Source organism: Daphnia pulex, chromosome 3 (genome assembly GCF_021134715.1).
Source record: "Daphnia pulex isolate KAP4 chromosome 3, ASM2113471v1".
Lineage (NCBI taxonomy): Eukaryota > Metazoa > Arthropoda > Branchiopoda > Diplostraca > Daphniidae > Daphnia > Daphnia pulex.
In genome coordinates, this window is record NC_060019.1 from 2,811,252 (window position 1) to 2,824,940 (window position 13,689).

Sequence of the window (13,689 nt, forward strand, 5' to 3'; positions counted from 1 at the left end):
CTCCCGATCCAGTACTTTGACGAACTCTCGGTCCTCTTATGTTGCTAAAACTGAGCTCGGTTGCGGTGTTGCAAGGCAGTGTTCTCTCGCCTCGTAATAGAAAGAAAAAGTAAGAAATTGCTAATTTTTTGCAAAATAAAATTTCCAACAGGTACAGTTTCTTTGACGAAGTAAGTGTTACTTTGTAATACCTTTACACTAATAATTTGCTATTTTTTTACAGCAATTTGTCTTTGAGCCCACTGGAATTCGTAACGAGCACATGGCAGTGCGGATCGACATATCAAACAAACTTGGGGATGTCTTCGAGGCATCAGCAGGAGCCATGTATGTGGATAGCTTCAGTTCATATGAAACTATTTAACTATTTTCACCTTTTCTCCAGAATAGATTGGGTAAACCAGCAATTTTTTAAATAGTTCTATCTTTATAAATGCTCCTGTCATTCAACACGTGGAAGTGCTAAGTCGCCCAGCAAACTTTAGGTAATCTTATTATACCCCGTATCTACTCTAAATATCTTTATATTAAGATAATCAATTTTTAAATGTTATTACAATTTTTAGGGACTTGGGTTTCTTTAGCAATAGCGAGCATTGGCTCGTCTTAGAATCGGATTCCTTGATTTCAAAGGGGCGGGGTTTATTGCCCAAACGGCTAAGAAGGCGGAATCTAGCTATGCTCTTATGTATTTCGAGGTGAGTGTCGATTTAAAAAAAAAAAACTAACGCGTTGTTACTTATCATTGTTATTCTTTTAAAGCCAGGGAGTCAGCATACAGTTCCGGCCGCACTCCGTGGAGTTTAAGTAATTAGAGAAATGGATTTCCTTCGAAAATCTAATTCGACCTTTGTCAAAAACTAAAATGATTGTCTGATCTAAATCTGATAATCAAACTGATGTTCAAAATGAAATTTGAGAGCGGAAAGGATTAGATTATAGGACTGGAAAAGGTAAGCGTGTTGATTGTCTAATAAATTTCTTGTCAATCCTAATAGCTAATTTTCGCATCGCTTACTTCGTGAACTGATAACTGTCAAAAGAAATTGAAAAAAAAAATTCCCAAAATTTGGGTGCGCGGGTTGCAGGTGTGCTTACGAAAATAAATTCCTTCATCAAAAAGTAAAAAGAATCGGTACCCAATAACACTGTTTCGGCCCCACTCTGCGGAGTTTAACTTATATTTAGAAATTGATTTCCTTACGAAAATATACTCAACTATAAAAAAAAATTGTGTGTTAGTCAAACTGATGTTAAAAATTTAATTTGAGACCGAGAAGATTTCTATACATTAAAGTACAAAAAGGAATAAAATATAAAATCGAGCAAAAGCCTCGAGCACCTCAATAAAAAACTAGTCATCCCAACCAAGAATTGACGAAATGTAAAAGCAATCCAAAAGACAAATTTAAACGAACGGCGTGATGATTACGACAATTAGTATCCAAACTTCTTACTAAAACCACCTGTCATTGGGACTCTCGCGTAACGCCCTTCTTTATAAAACAACCATGGTTCCCTTTTTTCTTCACAATTATTGTTTTTGGGCTTCGGCTTTCCGTAGAAAGCGAGTGATGAAAGCTGTTCAACGCCCTTTTGCCCTAGCTTTTTTGAGTCTTCATAATTCTACGTCAAATGACGCGGTCCTCATCCTAGCCAAATTGCTTCCCTTACACCTCAAAGTTGAGGAAATGGTTTCAAATAAATCCTTTTCTGTCCATGCTTCTCTGCTGCCTCACTCCTCTTTTCTAGTTGCTGTCGATGTTCCTGCCATGATCTCGCCCTCCCATATTCACCTTCCAATTGATCACTTCGGCATCACCGTGAGAAACTGCTGCACTTAGGATTTTTGTATCTCTGGAATTATGCTCGGTCCATTGCCACCAGGAAATAATCGGCACCAAGACCGTCGAAAAAACTTTCAAAATATAAGGTTGATTATTTGAACGAAAAAAAGAAGTCGTAATCAGCAAAATGAAAGAAGCATTCGGAGTTTGCGACATGGTCGAATTGCAATTGAAAGGAAGGGATTTTTAAACAGATGAATTGGCATGAAATCAATAGACCGGATACTGTTTTCTACGAAAAGTGCCATATTTGCAATAAAAAACATTTGAAAATTTCACTGAAAATGGCTCACGAGCTTAGTTGCAAGAACGTTGCTGAGTTTATTTCTGTTTTGGTGGGAATACGTTGTTCGTCGTCTGGACCGTCTCAGTGAATTCCAAATTACAACTTAACCGCGGAGTAAAGTATAAAAACCATTGTTTCGATATTAAAGCTGAAGAATTTCTAAAATATCTGCAAGTTATTGTTGATGATTTCAAAGAACTACGAGAGAAATGTGATGTAGCCATCAATACAGGATACCAAAGGTTTGGAAATTCCATCACTGCAGTTAACCATTATCAAAAGCATTTAGATTTCCCCAAAAATGATCAAAAAGAAGAAGTTTCGCAAACCACCTCTTTTAAAATGGCTATCGAAATTTTCCAAGGTCCAATGGACGATCCGCAATGGACTCAAGACAGAAAGTCTTTAATGATATTTTATAAAAGAAAAATTACAGAAGCATTCGGAGTTTGCGACATGGTCGAATTGCAATTGAAAGGAAGAAGAATTTTTAAACAAATGAATTGGCATGAAATCGATAGACTGGATACTGTTTTCTACGAAACATTCCATAATTGCAGCAAAAAACATTTGAAAGTTTACCTGAAAATGGCTCACGAGCTGGGTTGCAAGAACGATGCTTAGTTTATTTCTGTTTTGGTGGGAATACGTTGTTCGTCGTCTGGACCGTCTCAGTGAATCCCAAATTACAACTTAACCGCGGAGTAAAGCCAAAAAACCATTGTTTAGATATTAAAGCTGAAGAATTTCTAAAAAATCCGCAAGTAATTGTTGATGATTTCAAAGAACAACGAGAGAAATGTGATGCAGCCAATACAGGATGCCAAAGGTTTGGAAATTCCATCACTGCAGCTAATCATTATCAAAAGCATTTAAATTTCCCAAAAAATGATCAAAAAGTAAAAGTTTCGCAAACCACCTCTTTTAAAATGGCTATCGAAATTTGCCAAGGTCCAATTGACGATCCGCAATGGACTCAAGACCGAAAGTCTTTAATGATATTTTATTTAAAAAAATGAAATAAGCCTTCGGAGTTTGCGACATGGTACAATTGCAATTGAGAGGAAGACAAATTTTTAAACAGATGAATTGGCATGAAATCGATAGACTGGAAACTGTTTTCTACGAAAAGTGCCATAATTGCAGCAAAAAACATTTGAAAGTTTTCCTGAAAATGGCTCACGAGCTTAGTTGCAAGAACGTTGCTGAGTTTATTTATGTTTTGGTGGGAATACGTTGTTCGTCGTCTGAACCATCTCGGTGAATCCCAAATTACAACTTAACCACGGAGTAAAGCCGAAAAACTATTGTTTCGATATTAAAGCTGAAGAATTTCTAAAAAAATCCACAAGAAATTGTGGATGATTTCAAAGACGTACGAGAGAAATGTGATGCAGCCAATACAGGATACCAAAGGTTTGGAAATTCCATCACTGCAGTTAACCATTATCGAAAGCATTTAAATTTCCCCAAAATTGATCAAAAAGTAGAAGTTTCGCAAACCACCTATTTTAAAATGGCTATCGAAATTTGCCAAGGTCCAATTGACGATCCGCAATGGACTCAAGACAGAAAGTCTTTAATGATATTTTATAAAAGAAAAAATATGAATCGGCTACGCGTTGCCACTTCTTGAAATCTCATTTGTGTCCAAAGCGCACAGCCTCTTTAAAAACGCTGTACGGTAATTTGCTACTTGGTAAACAAATGAAATTTAAAGAAGTGGCAACGCAGGATGTCCAACAACTCTATTGTTTCACGAAAAACATCAACATGGCCTCTCCGTCTAGCCTTTCTACACATTTCTTGACCCCACCACAAAGTAAAATAGTCTGCTCAGACTTGATGATTCTCGATGGTTTGCACCGTTTGCTAAAATAGTATGAATCAATTGGAAAAATCAAAAATCGAATCTTTACAAATAATTTTAAATTTTATAAAAAATGCAACTAACATTTTAAAAATGCTAAAGAAAAAATTGACATATTCTGCTATTTTTTAATTAAAAATTTTCTTGATTTACTTTTTTATGGGTATTGAGAAGAGACTCTCTAAAAAAACTAGGCTAACTTCCGAAGTTGCCAGTTTTATTTAAGCGAAAAATTGTTTTGACACGATTTTGTAATTACTCTTGCATTGCGGCTTATGGATTTTCGCCAGTGCCATTACTAGTTTAGAATTTTTCCCATTTAATACATCTCTATTTCCCATTCATAATTGGATGCCTTCATTATCAGGTGAGATTTTCGTGTTTGTTTCCCCTCGATATTCATTGAAGTTTATTTATTGTTAATTTTTAAGAAAAAGGCAATTTGTTTACGAAAACCACATCCTGCCTCGAGGATATAGAGAACCCCACGCACCCCGTCTCATCTTAGTTTCTTCTTCGTCTCTTCTATCCATTCTTCCCTTGGGGCAAGAAATTACACCTATCCCTTGGCACCTCCGCCAACCCACGGCATCCACCTGTCCCATTTGGCGCCATCTGCCGTGGCCTCTTCATAGCCCAACATACTGACGAGCGTCGGTCACGATCTTTCAGATCTTCAGGACGCCGACGTTCCGGAAGATAGCGTCAATGATACCGACAGTAAGAGAAGAATGCCTCCGGCAGCAAGTAAGTTGATCTTACATTTATTTCAGACTAGACTAGACGACGTTATAAAATGAAAAAAGAGAGAAAGAGGATCTTTGAGGGGTACTAGACGATCCTGACTAGGATTATTTTAATTGTGTTTCCTTATTTCTTTTGATACTTAACTTAAATCTCATCCGTCTTTCCATCCAGATTGGGTGAGAGCACAGGGACCTAAAGAGCCGTTGCTCCATGCCAAGCCATTCAAGTTGGCGCTCAAGAAATCCGGTGCTTTCAGATTGGCCAGTAACTCACCGTCAAATCATCCCACGCTGACGGTCAATACTCCGACCCAGGACTCGTCTCCGAACAGGATCAGTTACCGCCTCCTCCGCCACCGACAGCATCAAACTCTTATCTGACTTCTCATTCTGAATTCTGACACCTATCTTGATTTCGCTGGTCATCAAGCTAAACCTAAAGTAGCAACATTGAAAGTTTGATTTTCAACAATAAAATGGCCTCATTCCGGCAACTCAGATATCGTTCGGTTCGAGTGACAGCACAGTAGCCCTAAAATTTCTGTTGCCTCACAGTTATCGAAGGTATCGGACTTCAATCGGGACAGGATGGCAAGGAATAGAGATGTGTAGCCAAGTTACAACATCAATTGTTCACAGTTTAATAAACTGATGTCAAGTAGGTCCTTTCATTTCAATCATTTGTTTGTGTTTAAAGATATTTTTAAGTTATTTCTAGGGAATTCGAAAAAGCTAAAAAAAACAGTGTTGATTCTGCTCAAGTAAACTCGGGAAAGAGTGGCCGCCTAAATCACCCTTAATCTTTATGAATCCATTGTCACTTCATACAGATAGACAGATAAACATTATAGTTTCCATGTGGTGCAAATAACTATTTGACTGTTTATTCTCTTTTTATTGCTTGTTGAGTATTCTGGTTGTGCTGAAATTTTACTAAGAAAAATGCACTCAAGTGTTCTTTTAAACGGATCCATGCAGAAAGAGGAAAAATCAGACAAAGTAACAAGAATGTTCCACCACAGTAAATATATCTTAAACAATATGTCAAACTGAATCCGATAAATTATAATTTTTGATTTCATCAAGTACTTTTCATGAAACCAAACTCTGATTCCAATACACAAATTCCAAACAAACACCACTTTTTTTACAGTTTTTCGCAACGAGAAGCTCAGTTGCTTTATAGAACTTCTTTCTGTTTCGCCGTAGTTTTCTTGGCTTTCTTTGCGGGTGCAGGAGTGGCAATTAACGTTTCTTCTACTTCCCATAGCCCAGCACTTGAAGAAGGCATCGATTTAGAATCAACTTCAGCCACCTCCCATGTTTAATCCTCTTTATTCAGGTCTAAATACTAACGGATCAACCATTCTTGTAAGATTTAAACAGTTAATTGGTTGGGGATGAAATGAAACTTACATCATGCGACTCTTTCTCTTTCCTTCGTATGACTCGCTTCCCTCTAAAGTGTAGATTGAAGGATTATTTTTTTGAAATTTTTCTCGGATATATTTCTAATCGATGTCGCCGATGTTTTGGTTTCTACATTTTTTTATCAGACCGAGTATTAAATGTTTATCCTCATCAGACCACCCAAGTTTTCAAATTTCAGGGTTCAGTTTTCGTTTGTAGTTACGGAAGCAGTCAAAGGGTTAAACGACCCTTATTTATCCCTGTCCGACTTCAAATTAATCCCCTTTGTTCCCGTATTTACTAACGGATTCCTGAATGAAAAAGTTTTTTTTTTTTTGTTGTAAACAAAAATCAAATTTAGATTACTACTATAGACCTTATTCCAATGCAAAAGTATGGGTCAAGCCGACCCCCTAGCGGCGCGTTTCAGTGTGAAGGAGTGCCGTGAACAGCCGCTTCTGTTTTTGCTCGCCCGATGTGGTTTGCGCATAGCCTTCTCAATGGTAGCAGGCGACTACCACATTTTTCGTAAGTTTTCTGTCATTTGTTAGATTACGCGATTTCGAACAACATACAAGAAATGGGAAAGATAAGAATGTGTTGTATTTGTGGTATTTCTTCAGATTTTATAAAAAGAAGGATAGAAATTCCCGTAGTTTTTTTAATTTTCCAAACCCGAAAATCAAAAAGTTAGTGCCATTAAGGATCTGTTGGAAAGGAGGCTTGTTGCATGGAAAGAAGTTGTTGGAACTAATTATGATAATGTCCCTATTGGACTGACTTGTGTTTGTTCTGACCACTTCCAATCAGGTAAACTGTAGTTGTATTAAAACACTGAAAACTTTTATGTAACATAATGTATTTTAGGTAAACCAGCTCATTTTTGCAATGAAAACGATATTGATTGGATACCATCAAAGAATTTGGATCTGTTGGTCACTAACAAAACAAGAAACACTCAAAATGCTAACGAACATTCACACAATGACAATGGTAGATACATTTTGATAACATTTATGTTAACTACTTTTGATTAACCAATAGTGTGATTTCCAGATGAAGAATCAAATGTTGATGTCACCTTACTTGATGATGATAGTAATGTTGGTTGTTTTTTATTGAGCTCACAACGACTCCCAACTGTCAGATTGTGCTTCCTTCATCAACAGTGACATAGCTTCATCATCGGACATTGTTGAAAACTACAGCACTGCAGCTACAGAGTACAGCAGTTCACAGACTAATCGTAGTAAGAACAGTAAAATGAAATTGAATTAACAATTAAATGTATTCTAATCAGCATATGTTGTAGGTATAGATTTCATTTCAACAGCCTTGAAATACAGAAATGAAATAACAAGCTTGATCAACGACTTGAGAAAAGCTGGTGTTAAAAACCCACAAGAATGTAAGTTGGGTGACTTTATTAATTTTCATGAACAGGATACTGAAATGCAGGAGAATAGTGAACGTCATATAGGTAATTGCAGTGTAACAGTTGTTGATTACTACTACTAAGACATATCTTGTTTAGATGATTCTCAAACCGCTAATAATGCCACCACTTCCTTTGCCACGGACAGTTCAACGGAAGGTTCACAAGACGAACTGGGCGTCTCTGCTGATAATTCCAAGCCCGCGGATAACGATACACAACAACTGAAGGAGTTAATTGCTTCATTGGAAGAAAAATTACAAAAGAAAAAACTGATTAATCAGATCACAGATAACGATAAGATGACTAAGTTTTATACTGGTCTCAAGTCATGGAAGCTTTTTCTGATTATTTATAGATTTGTGTTGCCTGGGATTCAATTTTTTAGTTCGCCAAACACAAGCAAGAAATCACTTCCTCCAATGGAGCAGTTTCTCCTAGTTTTGATGCGCTTACGTTTGAACCTATCCGAACAAGATTTGGCATATAGATTCAACATATCTCAGGGTACGGTTTCCAAACACTTAAGGCTCTGGATTGACGTAATGTTCGTTCGCTTAGGAAGTGTTTTAATGTTGTGGCCAACTCCCGAAAGTCTTTTGAATTCAACACCTACTCCTTTCAAGAAGAAGTTTCCCCGATGCGTTAGCATTATTGATTGTTTTGAAATTGGTATTGAAAGATTTAAACACTTACTAGCCCGTTGCTCAACGTACTCACATTACAAAGGAAGAAATACCATTAAATCCCTCATTTCTATTACTCCTCGCGGAGCAATTTCTTTCATTTCGCAAGGCTACGGAGGTCGTAGTACAGATGTACAAATCACTTTAGATCCTAAAAATCGGAGTAACGAAAAGTTTTTTGACAACATTAGAGAAGGCGATGAGATTCTGGCTGATAGAGGTTGGGTAGGTCCATTGATTGATCAGGAAATTAAATTGAGAAAAGCTACTCTAATTACACCAGCATTTCTTGGCCGAAGATCCCGTTTGACAAGACACGAAACTGTTTTCTCCCGTAAGGTATCAAATGTCAGAATTCACGTAGAGCGAGTAATAGGAAAATTGCGCATGACTTACACTATCTTGAACAATAAAGTTCCAGTAAATTTATTGAGATCGGATGAAGAAAAAATTACCCTCTTTGATAAATTGTCTATGTGTGTTGCTGCTTGCACAACGCTAATCCTAGCGTTGTTCCTGGCTCTTAAACAACTGTACCACTGCTCAAGTGTGTCATTTTAGACGCGATTGAATAAACTTAAGATAGTCTTGTTTTCAATTTGTAATGTTCAAATTTTTACTACATTCAAGGCTTTAGGAGGTCTTCCACGCCTTTTTTTCATCACATATTCTGAACCGCTTGCAGCGTTGGAACGTTTTAAGGTAAGATCCACTTCGTCCAGTGATCCAGTTGCTTGTCTTTTCGTATTCCTCTTTTTAGAAACAGCAGACACCATATCGTAATCCGTCATTTTCTTTCTGTTGTTTTTGTCCTGGTCTTTTGCTACTCCTACTAATGATGGATGCCTTTGGTGTTGGATAACTTGGCAGTCGGTCTGTGGTGGCGAAAACAGTTGCCGTATCCTTTATTGAAGCCAGGGTCGCTTTGTTTGATTCCTTCATAGCAACAGGTGAGCCATTGTTCATACCTGAAATGTAAAAAGAATTATTTTTGGTCATTACTGAAATGCGTATTCCAAATACCGTTTGAAGAATGAATAACGTCATATGACATAAACGGATCAACGTAATTAAGTACAGGTTGAATGACTAGGGGATGATTTGTTTGAATAGCTGATGAATTGACTAGGGAAATGTTTGTAGATATTTTTGATGAATTGACTCGTGGAGTATTAGTTGTACTTGGCAATGAATCTTCCTTTTTCTTCTTTGCTTCTTCTCTCTTCTTTTTAGCATCTTCTTTTTTACAATAAATGCACTTCCAAGTTGCAGGAAAAATCTTCGATTTCGTACATGATTTGTGGAATTCTTGAAACATACAAAAGTTGCCAGCGCAACGAACAACCTCATCTTTCTTCAGCGGATCTTGACAGTCACAAATGAATTGGTTGCGATTCCTATTGATGTTTGTAGAAATAAAGGTTGTCGCAGGTTCCGTAGAAGGGGACTTTTTTACTTAACTGTATCGCTTGGACACTAATTCAGGAAAAATGAAACTAAGAAAAAACAGCTTCGATTTAGCAACCATCATTGAGATTAAATCTTCATCACGTTCTATCTGGACAAGTTTAATTTCACTTACTCCGTTGTAAACGCCGAATATCCCTTTTTGACTCTCAGTAACGTACAGCTGTAACTGAAATTGAAAGACGTATTCATGGTTTTTCACTAGATAAATTTCTTGAGTTTCTGGATTGATTTGAAGGAAGAAAGATTTTTCAGTTTTAACACGTTCCTCGATGTCTTTTCCTTGTAAAGTAGATGGGCATTTTATCTCCAATACACAACGGCCACAGCAGTCACATTCTGTTAAGCGATCTGGCGATGCCCCGACATAAGACGTAGAGAGGGCAATGACAAAGCCGACCTGTTTCAACGAAAAGTTTTTGTGAAGGTTGTTGTCTAGGATTTGTTTCTCAATAAGTTTAGCTGCAATTGGTTCGTTCTTCAATCCGTATCTAATTTATAAAGAAATGAAGATTAATTTGGATCATTCAAAGTTACTTCTACGAACTATACAAGTAATACCTGGTTGATTTGTTCCCTGTAAAGTTATTCAATTCCGGGTAACACATCTCAAGAATAAAGTTGATATCTCCTGGTGTAAGCTGAGATTGAAATTTGAAGTTAGATACGCGCTTTATCTTTGTTCCTGTTATGCGACCAGCTCGTTGCTTCTTCCACTCACTACCAGCACTTTGGTCTCTTGTTGCAATCTCAACAGCCTCTTGATCTTCTTTACGCTGGACGACATCGTTTGAAATATACGCTCGCATTCGTCGTTAACCACGACTTCAGGTTTTTCCTTCAAACTCTGGATTAAATAGTTCTGTAGTATGATTTGGAACATTGTGCGTTTCTGCTAATGACTTGAATCTGTCAGAGTATTCATTAATATAAGATAGACAAACAGGTAAAAAAGGTAGCTCTGCAAGCTCTGCCAAAAATTGATTGTACTCTTCTGCAGTAACTGGAGGATTATCAATTACCACATTGGCGTGTTTTCTTTTTGTTATGACAGATAAATCTGCAACTTTTCCAACAGTGACCTGTACATACATCATAAAATAATGTACATTGTATGAGTAAATTATATTTGATAAAATAAAATCTAGCAATAACTCACAGGTCCTTTGCCTGGTTTGTTCCACTCGCAAGCTTTTGATGTTGGTGCTAGTTGATCTTCATCAGCATTCCCAGAAGTTTCAGTTCTACGACTGGGGAGTTCATGCTCAGCAACAGCAAGTTGCAGCAATGCACTTACATGAATGCAGACTCTCCCAAGCCTATTTTAATACAACAATAAATGATTAGTAGCACACATATAAACTGTTGCCAACAATTGATTACCCAGCAGCACAGTCACAATATGCAACTTTAACTTTTCCATCACAATGTATTGCAGCCCACGGTGTTGTTGGGTTAATTCCTAAAGATTGTGAGTGAGTTATGTGACTGCGAATGATCCCAGTGCCATTTGGAAGTGGAAAGGCAAGAAGTTTCTCGGCAAAAGTGTTATCAACATATTGGGGAGAACCGTTTAGATTTTTGTATGCCTCAAACTTCTCACCATTACTGCCATTCCGTTCAATAACTAAATATAGAACTAAATGTTTCTTTTTTATTGGAGGAAGCACTTCTTTCACTTTCTTTCCACTTTTATACACTGATAGGGGAATTGTAAGTGGGTCAACACACCCTAATTCTTTTAAAAAATCACAGTAGAACTTCTTCTCCCCTGGGACTAAACCCTCAGCAAATTTAGAGAGCTTTAAACTACACATACTTGTATCACTAGTGATAATCCAGCATAATTGTTTAATCTAACAAATGACAGAAAACTTACGAAAATGTGGTAGTCGCCTGCTACCATTGAGAAGGCTATGCGCAAACCACATCGGGCGAGCAAAAACAGAAGCGGCTGTTCACGGCACTCCTTCACACTGAAACGCGCCGCTAGGGGGTCGGCTTGACCCATACTTTTGCATTGGAATAAGGTCTATACTAAACATTTGCCTTAAATTCTTGATTTGAGAAAGGAGATTTGGGGGGAGGGGTCTTCACCTTAATTTTATCGTATTCCATTCCAGCTAAATGTAAGAGCCGCAGCAAAACATTGGCGACCAGGAAGTGTCAGAAATGTTCAACGGAAGTGTGGTAGAGGAGGTGAAATCAGGGCCATGTCAGCGGATTCATTCTCTTTTCGAAGGGCGATGTTTCCTGCAGAGCTATCTTTATTCTTAAAGGATAGCTTCCTACACTACAGTCCCCTCCATAAGTATGGGATCACCCAACGCCGTTCAATAAGGTGACGTGTATTTTTCAAGTTGGTTTTTTGGGTGGCAAAAAGTGTAAAGATGCCATAAATTCACCAAACTTAGAATTTATGTTATTTTACGTTCTTTGTTTTGTCTGAATTTTTTTCAGATTTTTTCGTCTATTTTTTAGACCTATAAAAGTGGCGCAGAAAATATCGGATCACTCCGACGCCACACGTGTTGTCTTATGGGCCAAACTTGCTTTTTACATTGTTTTTTATACATTTAACTTTTAAGAAGGAATTTTTTTTTTAAACCATATTTACATTTCTCTTACATACATTAACTGTAAGTTTTTCATGATGATCTGAACCATTTTCAAATTTTCACAGATTTACTTATTTCCCGAGTTTCTAAATCAGAGACTACAGAAAAGTTCATATACGGTTTACAACTTCTCTCAGCTGGCGTAGGCAAAAAAAATTTTCTTTTTTCAGGTACACCTTTGGGAGTCACAATCTCTCTTACAGCCACATTTTATTATTTGCAACAAATCTGTTGGTTTTGCTTCAATGTTTGTTAGTCTTGGCAACAGCATTTCGTTCTTCATCACCCATCCCTAATCACAAGAATTCAGTGAATAACCCATCCATGATTGAACCTATTATTTAAAATTTGCATGTTATTAATGATTTCATATTGTTACGTAGCTGAATATGATTTTATACCTGAAAATATACTCGCTGACTGTGGAACTGAAGCGCGGGAAGTTGAGGGAATTTCTTGTTGATTCACAAATGAAGTAGCAATAGATGTCTTGCGCTGAAATTATTTGTATCTCAGTGTGTCCATTGTAGGTCCACCATAGATTATGAAAATTGCAACTTCCCGAGCTTTCTTAATTACATCAATCGCAGCTTCTTTTTAATAGAATTAAGCTCCCATATTTTGGAAAGTATGTCTTCAACTGAATCATTCTCTTTGAAGACATTTTCTGATACATTTATCAGAAGACAATGAACGGTAGGAAATTGTATCAGCCAGCCATCCCTCACGCTCCTGCGATAGGCTTTGGAGATGGCATGTAGGGAAGAAAGCTGCATAGCAAAAAAGGCTCCGAAAGCAGGCAGGGGTGGCTTGGAAATATCTTAGTCATTGGTCTTGTATGTAGAAAGTAGCAGTTTTATAAGCTGTAAATTATTGTAGCAGCGAAAAATCACGCTGGGTGGAGGACGCAGAGTACAGCAAGCTACTTCCATCATGCAGACCATTGACTGTGAAGAAGAAGTCTCGTCTTCCCCAACTTACATATCGTCAGAGTCGTATTTTAGAGGGGAGAGGAAGAAGGCAGGAAAAACCAGTTGTAGCTGATAAGAGCCCATTTTATTCAGTGCAGTAGCAAAGTCCGGTGACCTCACCTACTTGCAGCTCCAAGGAGAAGATATTCGAGAGGATAAACAACCTACAGTGGAGACAGTTTTAAAAGCATTGATTATAGAGGAAGGGCCATAAAACGCGTTTCTCTGTTGATTCAAATTTTCTATAGTCCCAAAGATTTTGTTGCAATTTTCTCTCATCACCGGTTTTCCTAATAATGAAATGAATCCTAATCCTAATGAAATATTTATAGTCTGAATTTTTAAGAAAATAT

General features: G+C 37.4%; 2 protein-coding genes and 1 long non-coding RNA gene across 3 annotated transcripts; 2 read left to right on the forward strand and 1 right to left on the reverse strand.

Annotated features, from left to right (window-relative positions):
• The first annotated feature begins 6,640 nt into the window (after positions 1 to 6,640).
• Positions 6,641 to 7,280, forward strand: LOC124189942. Its single transcript, XR_006872724.1, has 3 exons — positions 6,641 to 6,969; positions 7,027 to 7,152; positions 7,216 to 7,280. It is a non-coding gene; the product is annotated as an uncharacterized LOC124189942 (long non-coding RNA).
• Positions 7,281 to 7,611: 331 nt separating this feature from the next.
• Positions 7,612 to 8,590, forward strand: LOC124189930. The gene is made up of 5 exons (XM_046582445.1): positions 7,612 to 7,639; positions 7,694 to 7,922; positions 7,983 to 8,101; positions 8,156 to 8,505; positions 8,564 to 8,590. The coding sequence occupies exons 1-5, from the start codon at positions 7,612 to 7,614 to the stop codon at positions 8,588 to 8,590; spliced, it is 753 nt and encodes a 250-aa protein (XP_046438401.1).
• An 87-nt stretch (positions 8,591 to 8,677) lies between these two features.
• LOC124189943 lies at positions 8,678 to 9,599 on the reverse strand. The gene is made up of 2 exons (XM_046582452.1): positions 9,304 to 9,599; positions 8,678 to 9,248 (listed from the first exon to the last, which is right to left on the reverse strand). Exons 1-2 carry the CDS (start codon positions 9,596 to 9,598, stop codon positions 9,037 to 9,039), a joined length of 507 nt encoding a protein of 168 aa, XP_046438408.1. The 5' UTR covers position 9,599; the 3' UTR covers positions 8,678 to 9,036.
• Between the last annotated feature and the right edge of the window lie 4,090 nt (positions 9,600 to 13,689).